Below are 12,662 nucleotides of genomic sequence, written 5' to 3'. Positions count from 1 at the left end.
AATATCCTGTGACATCATGGGAACAAAAATGATGTGTTTCTAACATTTAGCCTAGAAGTACATTTTAACATATAAGTAGTACATTTGAACATAATGGATGACATGTTGGAACGTTCTCGTAAGCTAAATGGTCAAAATCTAACACTTTTTTCCCAATAACAAGTATGTTCGGGAGTGTTTGAAAGAACGTACAAATATATTTAAAAATGGGTCCAAACGTGCATGTTAATATGTTCAATTGTACATATAAGCTACATGCTATACATATCATTTTTAGCATTTTGGAACAAATTCAATGTTTTTCGTGTTTAGTCTAAAAGTATCATACATTATTAATTGTAATTTTCGCATGTTTGAACATATTTTCCAAAAATATAATTATAAACATGACAGAATGCAAGATTATTTTGGTCTAAACCAAGTATTTATTTTCCAAATAATCCTATGAGGTATACTCATTAACATCCTGTGGTGGCATAGTTGGAGCAAATGCTTTTGGCATTAGCCTCAAAGTCTTACAGTCTTACATATTAAAAAGTAAACCATTTGCATATGGAAATAAGTTTGAATGTACAAGAAAATATATTTAAATGAAAATGCAAGTATGTTCAAACAAGTCTGCTAGTCTAATATGTTTGCTCCACATTCACAGCCCCCCCCCCCCCCCCCCCCCCATATGTTTATCATGTGAAAGGAAACACATGTTTTCATTATTGTTACATTATTTTACGATGAAAAAAAAATCACACAGGCACTTTATTAGTGTATGTCAATGGGAAGGTTTTTTATGTCCATGATGTCATCTTGGTGTGGGGTCTCTTGCAATTAAATGAAGAAACGTTTCATCAAACTATTTGTTTTATGTCAGATTTTCAAATGGCAGAAAGACATTTTCTGTTGCATTTGGCAGAGGTTCAAATGCTAGTTGTTCAATACAAATGCACAAAAACGACTACGACGATTTTGTAAAACTGCTGGAGAGGTGGAGCACAGACCAAGGTAGAACCAATGAAACTTTAGGCGGTTTTGTATAAGTGGCCTTGAAGGGGGCATGGGCTCTAAAGAGCGCTCCAGCACTACATTAATATTTTCCTTTCATTCGAAACCTTTGTGTAACCTCTCATCCAAAATAGCCCAAAAGTATTTAATTGCAAACAGGTTGTTTGGATTAGACTCAAAAAACAGATATTCAATCGAAATCCAGGTTGGAATGTTTTCTCCTTGGCCAAAACACTTGAACCTGAAAAGCTTGCTTAGACGGGAAAAAAAATGCAAATGAAATCAAATCCACCACTTTCAGCAGCACTAAAAATGTCTGCCTTTTTTGTTTTTTAACCAGAAGTAATTACCCACCCGACTCCGCAATAGATTATTGGGGCAATATAAGAGAGCAAATCCTTTAAATTGTTCTTTTATTGTTCCTCTAGAATCAAGCCCTCATCAAATCCTCATTTCAGATGACATAGACAGGCACCCTTGTGAAATGACTGTACATATTGTTCCGGTTACCCAGAGGACACCAGAGGCTAGTTTGTCTTTGATGGAGATGCCCGGCATCAATTGAGCTTTTGCATTATCAGTAAGAAATAGAGTTATTAGTGCTGGGAGGAAACTGAAGCTCTTGCTCTCTAGGAAAAAAAAATATATAATATCCTTGCAAGGATGCTCTTATCTTGCACTGTTGTGCTCCATAAACTTTTCAACAAGGGGGACATGTTAATAAAGTGTGTGCTGTCACGCTGCTAAATCACACGTTATTTTGGATTTCCTGTGGAATTTATTCCGCTTTAAAGATAATAATGTTCCCTTTGACTACTTCCAGGAAGGTATTATGTAGCTTTACTTTTGAGAGATGTTGACAATATGTGGGGCTTAATATAAAAACATCCAGAGCAGTAAATAATAGCAGATATTCACTGCCTGGTGGAATCAAGAAAATACTTTGAATCCATGGAAAGGCTTTGTTCAATCAAGAGTCTTGTGATTGCATATCACAATCGTTATTTTAACTTCAAAGAAAATGCATGTTTGAGTTATTGCTGCTGCGGTACGTCGTGCCATGTACAGTCTGATTAAAATGCATGCCGGATGCTGTACTTAATGTATGACCACAACCTTTATTCCACTTACATACATTTGTCTGGAAAGCAGCTGTGCTGTCGGTGTTTGAGGCTGAGGGCGCAGCTCACCCCTACCTAACGCCCCCAATAGGGCACAAAGCGCATAACTGCTCAGACCGGCAGCTGCAATCGCTCACAGTTGAAGTCAGTAGAACTTGAAAGCAGCTTTAAAAAAAAAAAAAAAAAACTAGTTGACCTCCAGCAATAGGGACAGTGTCTAGAATCCATCTATCTTGTCTGCATCACTAAATTTCTCTTTTAAGAGCCTTTCTAATAAACATTTAAAATTCCAATCCTGTAGCTGTAATAGTTTTATGGTCATTTGTGTGTGTATTTTCTCTTTTTGGGCCATGCTTTGTTGCTTTCTACTTCACTGTAAAGCACAATGATGAAGATGTTTAATCATCTTATGAAAGTATCATTCAAAAAAGGGCAGCGTTGTCTTTCATAAAGAGTAGTTTAAAAACAGTTGTGTTAAAAAAAAATCAATACATTTATGGGGCAAAAAAGGACTGAACCAATATTTGGCTTGATGTCAGGAGACTTTTTGGGTTATTAAAGCAACCCAAGGAAAATGTGTTTTGGATAAGAAAACTTCAAGAGTGGTGTAGTTTTCTATAAATCAAACTAAAAAGTTTGGTAAAATTAACCCCAAAAATTGGTTTGGTCTTTTTTTTTTAAACCACTAATTCGGTTAAATTGATCAAATTTTTTTTAGAGTATACATGCTGTACTGAAAGTGCACATTAATTTTGTAGTATGGCTGTATGCATTGCTTAAATTCTAACTCATTTACTATAAATTATACAGTGATTTTAACATTTAAGATACACATAGTTTTTTTAAGTGCATGCACAGCACAAACATTGCCAAACATAAAAATAGTGGGGTCAAAAATAACCATATATTGGTCAAAAAAGACAGAGCCAATATTTGTATCAACTTAACGTAACGTTTTTGCATATTTCATAAAAAACAACACATTTTTGAAGGTTTTCTTTAGCAAAAAGACCATTTTTAGGAAGGGTGCTTAGTTTAAAACAACATGTTATTATTATGTAATTATTTTTTTAACTATCAACCAACACCTGTTGGCCCAATGAAAGAAGAAAATGCACACTTTGTGTCCCACTTTTAGGCAGACACAAAATTCAACTCCTTTGAGATATCATGATACTGTTCCTTTTGCCATGGATGGGGAATATCTTGCTTCCCCATATCTGTTGCAGTATTTTAATCTATGTCGTTTTCATCTGTGAAACCAAAAAACTTACATGCAGTAGATGTGCAGTAGGGTAATGTAGGAAATCGAACAATCAAAATAATTTGTACTAAGCTTCTTCCCCAACGTGCGAGGAATTAACTTCAAGTGCGCTTATCAAACTCCTTTGGGTCAGCGCCTGAAGTTCAATAAAATTCATATGGGCTCCAAAGAGAAAAGACAGCTGTTTGAACTCACGCACGCACGTGCGCGCGCACGTTGACGACCACGCGCTCGCGTACTCATCCCTCGTAAAAGGGGCGTGTGCGGCTGGCACGCACTCAAACCTTTGGCGTTTTCCATCAGAACAGCAGCAGTGGCGCACGTACGAGACGTGGACCGGACAAACTTGCACAATTGACTCGCTGTGGATTTATCTGGCGCTTTCTGTTATCTAAACGCGCCGTCTTGACATAGTGGAACACTTTGGGGTTCGCAGTGCTCAGTTTGGACAGAGGCGAGAGAGAACGGAGCGCAGAAAAACAGCAGCCCGGAAAGCGCGTCTGAATGCGGGGGAGAGTGCGAGGAGTCTCCCGGCAGCGGCTGCGCGCCTTTACGCAGAAGGGACGAAAATCGGCGAAATTCTGTTTGGCGATCGGTGCGAAAACAAATCAAACGGGAGGTTGCGGGTGTAGTTGCTAACTTATTTTCATTTGTCTATAGACAATTGACTTCTATTTGTAGAGACATTCTGAGGCAGCCTGGAGCTTGGAACCGGCGGATTGGATGCACGCTCCTCCAGACAGGTGAATATTGCTCCCTCTTCGGTGGTTTTTTAATACTTTAAAAATTTCGTGTTATTATTGTTTTAGGTGAACCGTTAACTGATAACTTTACCTTTGTCTATTAAGCAAACCCCAAAATTATACACAACAGCTAAAACGTAATGGCTTGTGGTTTGACCGAATATTCTACTCAATTTTCGAGGTTAAGGTATATATGATGAATACAAGCCGTCTTTGTTCTTATTTGTTCAGCGTGACCCGATGAAGGCAGCCTTGAGTAAAAGACCAGTACAATTCTGCTACTATCATTTATGCTTGAATTGATTCCCCTTGAATTGCAGAGTGCTTTTTTAGTGTCAGTGCCTTGGGGTAAGCCTCATCTTGATAACAATTATGATTGCAAAATGTCACGGAGAATTTAACACAAAAAAAAACTGCATTATTCGAGTTTGCAGAAACTGACTGCAACAAGCGCTGATCCGATAAGCACATACAGAGAAGTTAGAATTAGGAAAACGGAATAAAAACAATTCATTTCATGTCTTACATTTATATGTGTGAAACCAATTTCGTCCGCAGTGGAACGATTCCTTGAATATTCCCGCAGGAAGAGCTGTTGCAAGAGTGCATCTTTCATTAACGCCTTGCTCCTCTTGTATGAGAAGACAAGGGGGTGAGGAGAGGGTGGTAAAAGAGAGAAAGAGATGGGGAGGAGAGAGGCATGGCACTTAATGGACGAGTGCTGCTCTGTTAGTCAGAGCGCAGCTTTTACGCATAAAAAGGTGCATGGCTCGTGCGACACACTGACTCGGCACAGCCTCTCATGCGCTGTCATTTAAGAAGTCCTTTTGTCTAAGAAGGGTCCTCAACTGAAAGTTGAACTGCTTAAGTTGTGAAAAGCGCGTTAAATTTCCACTGGTTTCGAACCTGCTCACACCTGCTTAAACTTGTTCTCATTTCAACAGCTCGGGATTGCTTCGTGCCAACTTCTTGTTTGACTAAAAAAGGACGCAAAGGGGGACTGGATTTTTTTTTTTTTTTGAACGTTACCTACCTTGGCTCCGGTGACGAGGATATGGCCAACTCAGGGCTAGGGAGAAGAGCGCAATCGACTGATGCGAGAGGAAACAGGAGCTGAATGACAGGATGCCAGCGACCTGAACCCCAAAAGTCAGCAGCCTCACTACAAGTGACTTTTTTTTTTAAACTACTGCCGTGATAAGACAGGACAATCTTTTTCAGCCGTAAGGCTTTTGGATGAGTTTATCCGGGGTTTTTTGCTGATTTTATTTTGGGGTTGACAAAACGAGGATGCATTGTGGATTAGTCTTTGTCCTGTTGATGGGATTCCTCTTGGTGGCCAAGGCTTTCAAAAACGGTAAGTGACATCTGATATCTATATAAATAATCCCGTTATGTACTCTGAGTGGCAACTAATCCCAATATTAAAAAATAAAATAGCTCTGTGATCCTCATTGATCCGCTATAGCAAAGTCTTACAAGCTCCTTCTGACTTGAACAAAAGTCACTTGTTAAATATAAATAAGATTTCTTAAGATTAGATTTTAAATTATTTGAACCTTAAAACTTCTGTCCACAGCTTATGCCTCATTCACAAATACTTTTTAAGCTATTTTTTCTACAAGTAACATCACTGCCAAGATTAATATATATATTTTTGTATGTATATTATTTCAATGAGCTTACTAAACCTTCCAATTGGTTAGCATCACATTTGCTCATAACACTTTTTAAAAGCATGTATTGTACATTAAATCAAAGCACTATAGAAAGACATTCTCTAAACTGACCATTAATAGTTGATGAAATTGTGTTTGGAAAAAAGTTAACGACTTTAATCAGTCATGTATTTATGCGCCAAAAGATATAAGATATATATATATATATATATATATATATATATATATATATATATATATATATATATATATATATAATTATAAATTGTCGGTTTAGTTTATTTCTTTCTCTTTCTTATCCTTTCAAAGACATTGAACATATTTTGAAAAGTGGTCATTTTACCTTTTGCAGACAAATGTGGAGGCAACATCCGAATATCAAATGCCAACTACCTCACCTCTCCCGGGTACCCCCTCTCTTACACCTCCTCTCAGCGCTGTACATGGGTGATCTCGGCCCCTGGCCCCCACCAGCGGATCCTCATCAACTTCAATCCACATTTTGACCTAGAGGATCGGGAATGCAAGTAAGTACCTCAAACTGTATATTTTACTGCAGATAATGGCGTAATAGGCAGCGGGGGGGGGGGCTTAAATGAATCTTTTGGGCAAAGTTGAGCAGATTGGCATTGAGTCGCTTTGTTTAAGCGTCCCCTTTCTCCCCCCTGAACCTTATTGTACGTGAAACTGCGCCCTCTAGTGTTTGATGCGACCCCAAGCTTGCGCTCCATACAGTAGGTCACAAAGAAATGTGTCACCCAACTCCGTGTTTGTGCAATGTCCTCACTTCCTGTCTTTGTGGCATGGCCGAGTCACATGGTTTGTGGCTAATAAAAGTTCTGTATTGTCAGTTAGCCAGACGAATTATAACTGGGGGGGATTTTTGCAGCTTTGACTCATGGCTGCAATATGTCATGAATAAATATTTGTTTCTTTCATATCTTCTGAAGTTGCTCATTTTTTTGCAATGAAATTCAAATAAACATCAGAAGAGCTTTGCTTTATGCTTCTTAGAGGCCTCAGTCAAAATTAAGATGGCTCAAAACACTGAAATTGTGGGCAACTCCGCTCAACGAAGCCCGCCAAGCTGTTGTCAGATTGATAGTTTGAGCAGATGAAACCAGAGACAGAAGCTATAATGTGATGAGTCGATGTCATTGTGGGTGCCTGGAGGTGAGCCTTAGCTGGGCAGACTGCCTCGCTTTGATTGCCTGTCTATGCATGTGTGTGTGGTTCGGTGCGTGTGTCGGAGCCTCTGCCCCGCTCTGTCTCAGCTGTTTGTTTACGCTGCAGGGCTCAGGAGAGTACAGGGCTTTGCTGGATCCTGTTACTGTATCCCCACTCCACCCTAAAACCTGGACCCACTCTTCCCTTTGTCCCTCCCTGAATGGCTCCTGTATCTGTTTGCAGGTTTTTCTTTTTTTTTCAAATCCAGGATCTTAGTGCTAATTTAACTTACCTTTGGTGTGTTTAAAGACTGGATGCTCCCCAGTTCTTCTTTTGGGTCAGATTTCAGTACCGGAGGGACTATTAAACTGTTCAAGGGAGTGGGTGAGGAAGCGACAGGAGGAGTGGGGGATGCCTGCAACAATGATCATGCTAATCAAATTAGCTAGGAATGAATTTCCTGTGTCTCAGCACAGACAAAAAAAAAAAGGACCTAGTCTGTAAAGGCTCAAGGAAGCAAGCTTTTCAGGATGACAAGAGGGTGGGATTTGAAAAATGTGGTCATCATTGAATCTTACAGTATTTAGCTGTTTTTGTTGGGTTTTTTTTACCTTCCAGCCACCAACAGTATGCACCGTGGGTGCTCAAGGAGTCAATAGCGATTGACTGGATGATCACCAAGTTAGCATTGGTAGATCGCATGAAAAAAGGGTTAGTGGAATTAGGATCTCAAAAATTAAAGCAATAAAACTCAGTAACAATCATTTGGGTTGTGCTACTATTATGGTGATTAATCCATTGTAAAGATATCTTGAATTGTTTTTGGCGTCTGTTTTTGTCACTTGGTGAAATTTCGGAACCGCTACCCATAGGCGGACTAGGCTAATATTGCTAATGCTTATTAGCTTGCATTATACATATCTCGGTTTACATACGTAAATGGGTTTTTGCATATAACAGCAGATCTATTTTAATGCTTTTAATGTTGTGACAGGAACAGTAGTTTTTTCTTTTCAAATTAAGAGGAATCAACATGAAGAAAATTATTGACTTATTTGTAAAATGTTGAATACTTTTATTTTGTTATTTTTTATGCATTGTCATTAGTGGCACGATTTAATGGCAGAGCTGAAAATAAAATGGATGCCGATACATGACCTATCACAACAAACACATTTGGAGCCAAAAATTGTCATAATTCAGTCTTATCTTGATTTGTGATTACATTTTAGTCTTATGTTTTCCTCGTGTCCTTGTTGTCATAGTCTCTCGTTAAAGTTTGTCAATGTCTGTCAACCCATTCACATCTGTTAACCAATCAGCTACCTCCGACACACAGTGCCTTCTCCGGGTATTTCTTGTTGTCTTGTCAGTTGGTTTATATTTAAGTTCCTGTTTCGTTTTTGTCCTTGTCAGGTCCTGCTACTCTTTTGTCTGTTCAAGTACTTGCCATGCTAAGTAGTAAATGTCTAGTTAGTTTGGTAATTCTATTGATCACTTGAGAACTTGTTTTATTTTTGTATTTTTTAATAAAATAAATGTTTTGTTTTCGAACAAGTCCTTGTTCTCTGCATCTGTGTAGAGGCAAAATGTGATGAAAATCATGTTTGTCACCTGGTCTGAACAAGGAGTGACATAGTATTTTTTTTCTTTTTTTTAATGGTTCGTTTTAAACAGTTTTTACAGAAGAAAAAGTTATGTGGAGTATATTAGATAGTTTAGAAAAGAATGATAGCTTTCTTTTCCAATTGTTATTTAATATCTGTGTAGTTTATACCCAGAAACATTAATTCATTCAATTCAAATAATTTCTTATGGAATATATGGTTTTGTTTTTTTTTTCATTTCTAAATGCACCACGAGTCTGATGTTCCGCTGTAAATACAAACATATATCTTCTTTGACACCTCATGTGAACCATGCAGCGATTGCGCTAGAAAGCTGGGCTGTCCTAACCTCAAAATCCCTCTATTTTTAACCAGATGCAGCGATGTTTCATTTTTAATGGTTTTATAATGGAGATGTTTCCATGGGACTTGAGTTGTACTACACATTACTTTCCAGCTTGTGTGGTCTTCTCACTTCAGTATCAGAAGCTCATGTTTCTTTTCACTATATGGCAATTTGTCACATGTGGGTGGGCTGTTTTGGGCGATACTGTATAGCTGGTTGTGCTTTTTCAAAATCCATGTTGCAAATCCATTCACCAAATCAAGGCCTTTACAAAATGGACACTGATGAGGGACAGAATGGCCGTCTTATCTGATTGACTGGCAGAGTGGGTGGAGGCGGAGGAGGCACGGGAGGGGAGGGGTGGGGGTGCTACAGTGCACGGTTCAGTGCACAGCCTTTGCAATCTAATTAGTGGGCAAATGGAACACACATGCACCACATGTTCCCCAACATGGCCGTTATCAGCAAACCAAACAAGAAGCACTCAAAGTGGTGCTGGTGAAAAGAAAAGAAAAAAAAAAGCAGCGGCGTCTGGATGCATTGGTGTTGTTGTATGCGCACGATACCCTTGTCGGGTTTGTTTGGGCAAGTGCATGGGCCTGTATCCTGAGAAGAGGAGGAGGAAACCACTTCATCACAAAGATAAGACGACTAAGTGAGCCCTGCGATTCTGAATGCACAACGTGTTTACCTTTCACGCACTGTTGTAGACTTTCACAGAGTGGAGTTGAAGGGGCCCGAACCTTGCAGGTAATAATGTTTGAGCCGGAGGCACAGCCTGCGTCGGGGCAAATATTTGAAGTCGATTTTCTCTTAAAATCGGTTGAATAGGTCTGCTTCGCTCAAATGGCAAAAAAATAAATAAATACATGATTAACTCCCTTTTACATACAGCCATCTGTACTTTGTAATATAAACATTATGAGAATTATCTGGCTTTTTCAGCTGTACATCTGAGAAGGAAAAGTTTATTGTTCAAACTGGCTCTAAAGAGCAATTGATCTCGAAATTGAAAAAGGGTGGTGTTTTTTTAAGCATTCTCTTCTGTTTTAAAATCTGCTAATGTTTAACCAGGGCAAAACCTTCAGTCGCCCATCTGTAGCTGCAGGCTGTTCTCGCCATCTCACTCCCCCCTGCTGACTCATAGAGGAGAAGGAGCTTTCAATACATATGATCCTGACAGTCCTTATGAATCATTGATAACATCACATTTGCTGACCATTCCGAAAAACATGTCTAGTAAAATCAATCGAAGGCAGCCAGTCACTCAGTCTATGGTTGCTGGGAATACGGGACTTCTCTTGATTCCACGGATAGGAATTCCAAGAGAACTGTCGATGCGTGAGATATATGGCAGAATGGTACTAGGCAAGCCAAGTTATTTCAAGAATGCCTTCTCAAGCAGCCTTTTGTGTAAGTGAAAGAAAGAAACCATCCCGCCGCACCACGGTTCAAAAGTATGCAGGAGCCCCCCTGCCTTCAGGTGACCGTAACTCAAAGCTCGGAAAGCGCTTCTTTTCTCCAATGAATTGTAGCCTTCCTTTTAGTCTGCCCCCGTCGCTCGACCCACTCAGATCTCCTGCCGTGTCGCTCCCGTAGAGCTGCTTGGCCTGCTGGGAAGGCAAACATACTCTGCTGTGCGCCCTTCTCCAGCGGACATCTTACCCCTTCCTGGTATTCCAAACCAGGTTTGGACTCCAGAGCTATTGTTAGCTCTTCCTTTTGACATTTGAAATCTGACAAAGTGCCACCTGTTACTGGGAAGTGAGAATAAAAGGTGATTGATCTCTCTAAATCCTCTTAACACCTCAACCTGAATACCACGGGAACTTTGTGGTAAGGAAAGGTAAACTGGCATAGCTGTAACTTTCTTTGAAAGTCTGAAAGCTCCTCTTGATTCCGACTTCAAACTCTCAGACTCCTCCTACAATCCCACCGGAGAGGTGCATTGTACTGTGCGGCCTTTTTAGCAAGTTGAGTTGTCAAAAGTTGTCTTAATCAAATTTTTGATCTCTAAATTTATGCTTTCATTAGGCGGATTGGATCCATTTTTATGTATCAGGCTCAGTTGTTGGGGGTTGAAAAGGTCAATCAGTGGACACTGACTGTCTTTGTGTTTGACATGACCTGATAGGCTCCTGTTGTGGATGGAAGGGCAAGTTCTGAAGCAGAAGTAAGACATCAAAATGGAAGAGCATTTGATAGTTGTCCATTTGATGAACGGTAAACTTCACCTTAAAAGATCTAGGTAGAGCAATAACCATTCTTTGTAAATATGAGCATGCTTACCACACACACATCTTAAGTTTGGCCTACCACATAAATGCAAAGCTCCCAGGTGCGACTGTAGCCACAACTAATGATTGCAACAAACCACTATTATAGCAAGCCAAAGCAAAGTCCTTCATTTATCTAAATGCAACAAAACCCCACGTTTGTAAGAGTCAGAGATGGATGGACAGCGTGAAGTGACATTGTTCACAATGGAAAATGTGGCTGCACTAGATTTAGTGAAAATGGTCTAACCAACCTTTTTGAAACTGAGAGCTACTTCTTTGCTACAGAGTAATACAAAGGGCTACCAGTTTATTCGAAGACATCTATCATGTTCATGATTTCTCACAATAATTAACGAATAGCTATTATAAATACGTAAATCAAGTGTTTCAAATCAATTGTTAATTCACCTATAGCCACATCAATATGTGTAACATGATTAATTGGTTTCTGTAAAAACTCTATTCGCCAAGCAAGAAATTTTAGAGAAAACTAAATGAAAGCATGGACATTCTGACCAAGTGGAGCTAGCACTCATGTAAATGTCTTCATTCTGAATTCAGTTGTTATTTTATACTTTCTACGTAGTGAAAGGCAAACAATGCCGTGGAAATCCAAAGTGGAGCAATTGACAAAATAGCGTTTGGTAGAAACCGTTCTTTTAATGACCGCCTTTCACAAAAGCATCCCAGATTATGCACCTGGTATTTTGCACAGCAAAAGACCACTGCAGATGATGACAATGGAAATGAAATTGTGTCTTAAAATTGCATTGAAATACCACTCTGCCAGCAGAAATAGCATTTCTTATTTGCTCCGCATAGCAATTATTCCAAACATGTTTTGTCAACATGAATTTCTAATTCCCGTGACGTCTCGCAAAAATACAGGCGTTAGCGCGGCAGGTGAGCCATTGAAACCAAATGAAGGCCACAGTGCTTATAAATGTTAAGTGCTCACCTTATCAATTAACCAGAGGCAAGAGAAGAGTCCAGCATACAGAAACACCATTGACCTTCACTCTCATTACTCTATTTCTTCATCACTTTTAAACATAAAAGGTTAATGAGCAGGATTAAAGCGGGCCCCTGCACATGTGCGATAGAACGCGTGCACCCGTGCATATGACCGTGGGTGTTGTTTTTTTTTTTTTTTTTTTCTTTATCTGCTGGTGAAGTGTTTCACCTTGGCGAAGACTTGGAAGGGCAACCTGATTGAAAAGCTTTCTGGCTGTGGCATCTGCCATCCTCCCCGCTGCTCTGTCACCGCTTTGATTCATGCACAACCGGACCACAAGTGGGAGGTGAGCCACTCTAATTCGCAGCGGGAGGGAGGCGCGCTATCAGAAAGGGAAGGGACGAGGGGCAGTGTTCATAAATAATCTGCTGGATTTCAAGTCCGCCTCTCTGGTTGTTCCTCGCGATGTTGAGTGTAGACGCACATGTTTGCGGCGGAATGT

General features: G+C 39.7%; 1 protein-coding gene across 3 annotated transcripts in view; it reads left to right on the top strand.

The window, feature by feature from the left end:
* Window positions 1-3,690: 3,690 nt before the first annotated feature.
* The window catches only part of nrp1a (neuropilin 1a), a 65,246-nt gene continuing 56,274 nt past the window's right edge, over window positions 3,691-12,662 (top strand). Inside the window, exons 1-4 of one of the 3 annotated variants that reach the window (XM_088401721.1) lie at window positions 3,691-3,979; window positions 4,066-4,127; window positions 5,072-5,484; window positions 6,159-6,333. In XM_088401721.1, the coding sequence (XP_088257847.1) occupies window positions 5,418-5,484; window positions 6,159-6,333 (242 nt within the window). In that variant the 5' untranslated portion in view covers window positions 3,691-3,979; window positions 4,066-4,127; window positions 5,072-5,417. Of the gene's footprint in view, window positions 4,128-5,071; window positions 5,485-6,158; window positions 6,334-12,662 lie in introns of all 3 variants that reach the window. The other 2 variants (XM_088401720.1, XM_088401722.1) reach the window with 2 other exon arrangements.

This window comes from Hippichthys cyanospilos, chromosome 19 (genome assembly GCF_059441005.1).
Source record: "Hippichthys cyanospilos isolate Australia breed blue-spotted pipefish chromosome 19, RoL_Hcya_1.0, whole genome shotgun sequence".
Lineage (NCBI taxonomy): Eukaryota > Metazoa > Chordata > Actinopteri > Syngnathiformes > Syngnathidae > Hippichthys > Hippichthys cyanospilos.
This window is presented reverse-complemented; position numbering and strand designations above follow the sequence as displayed.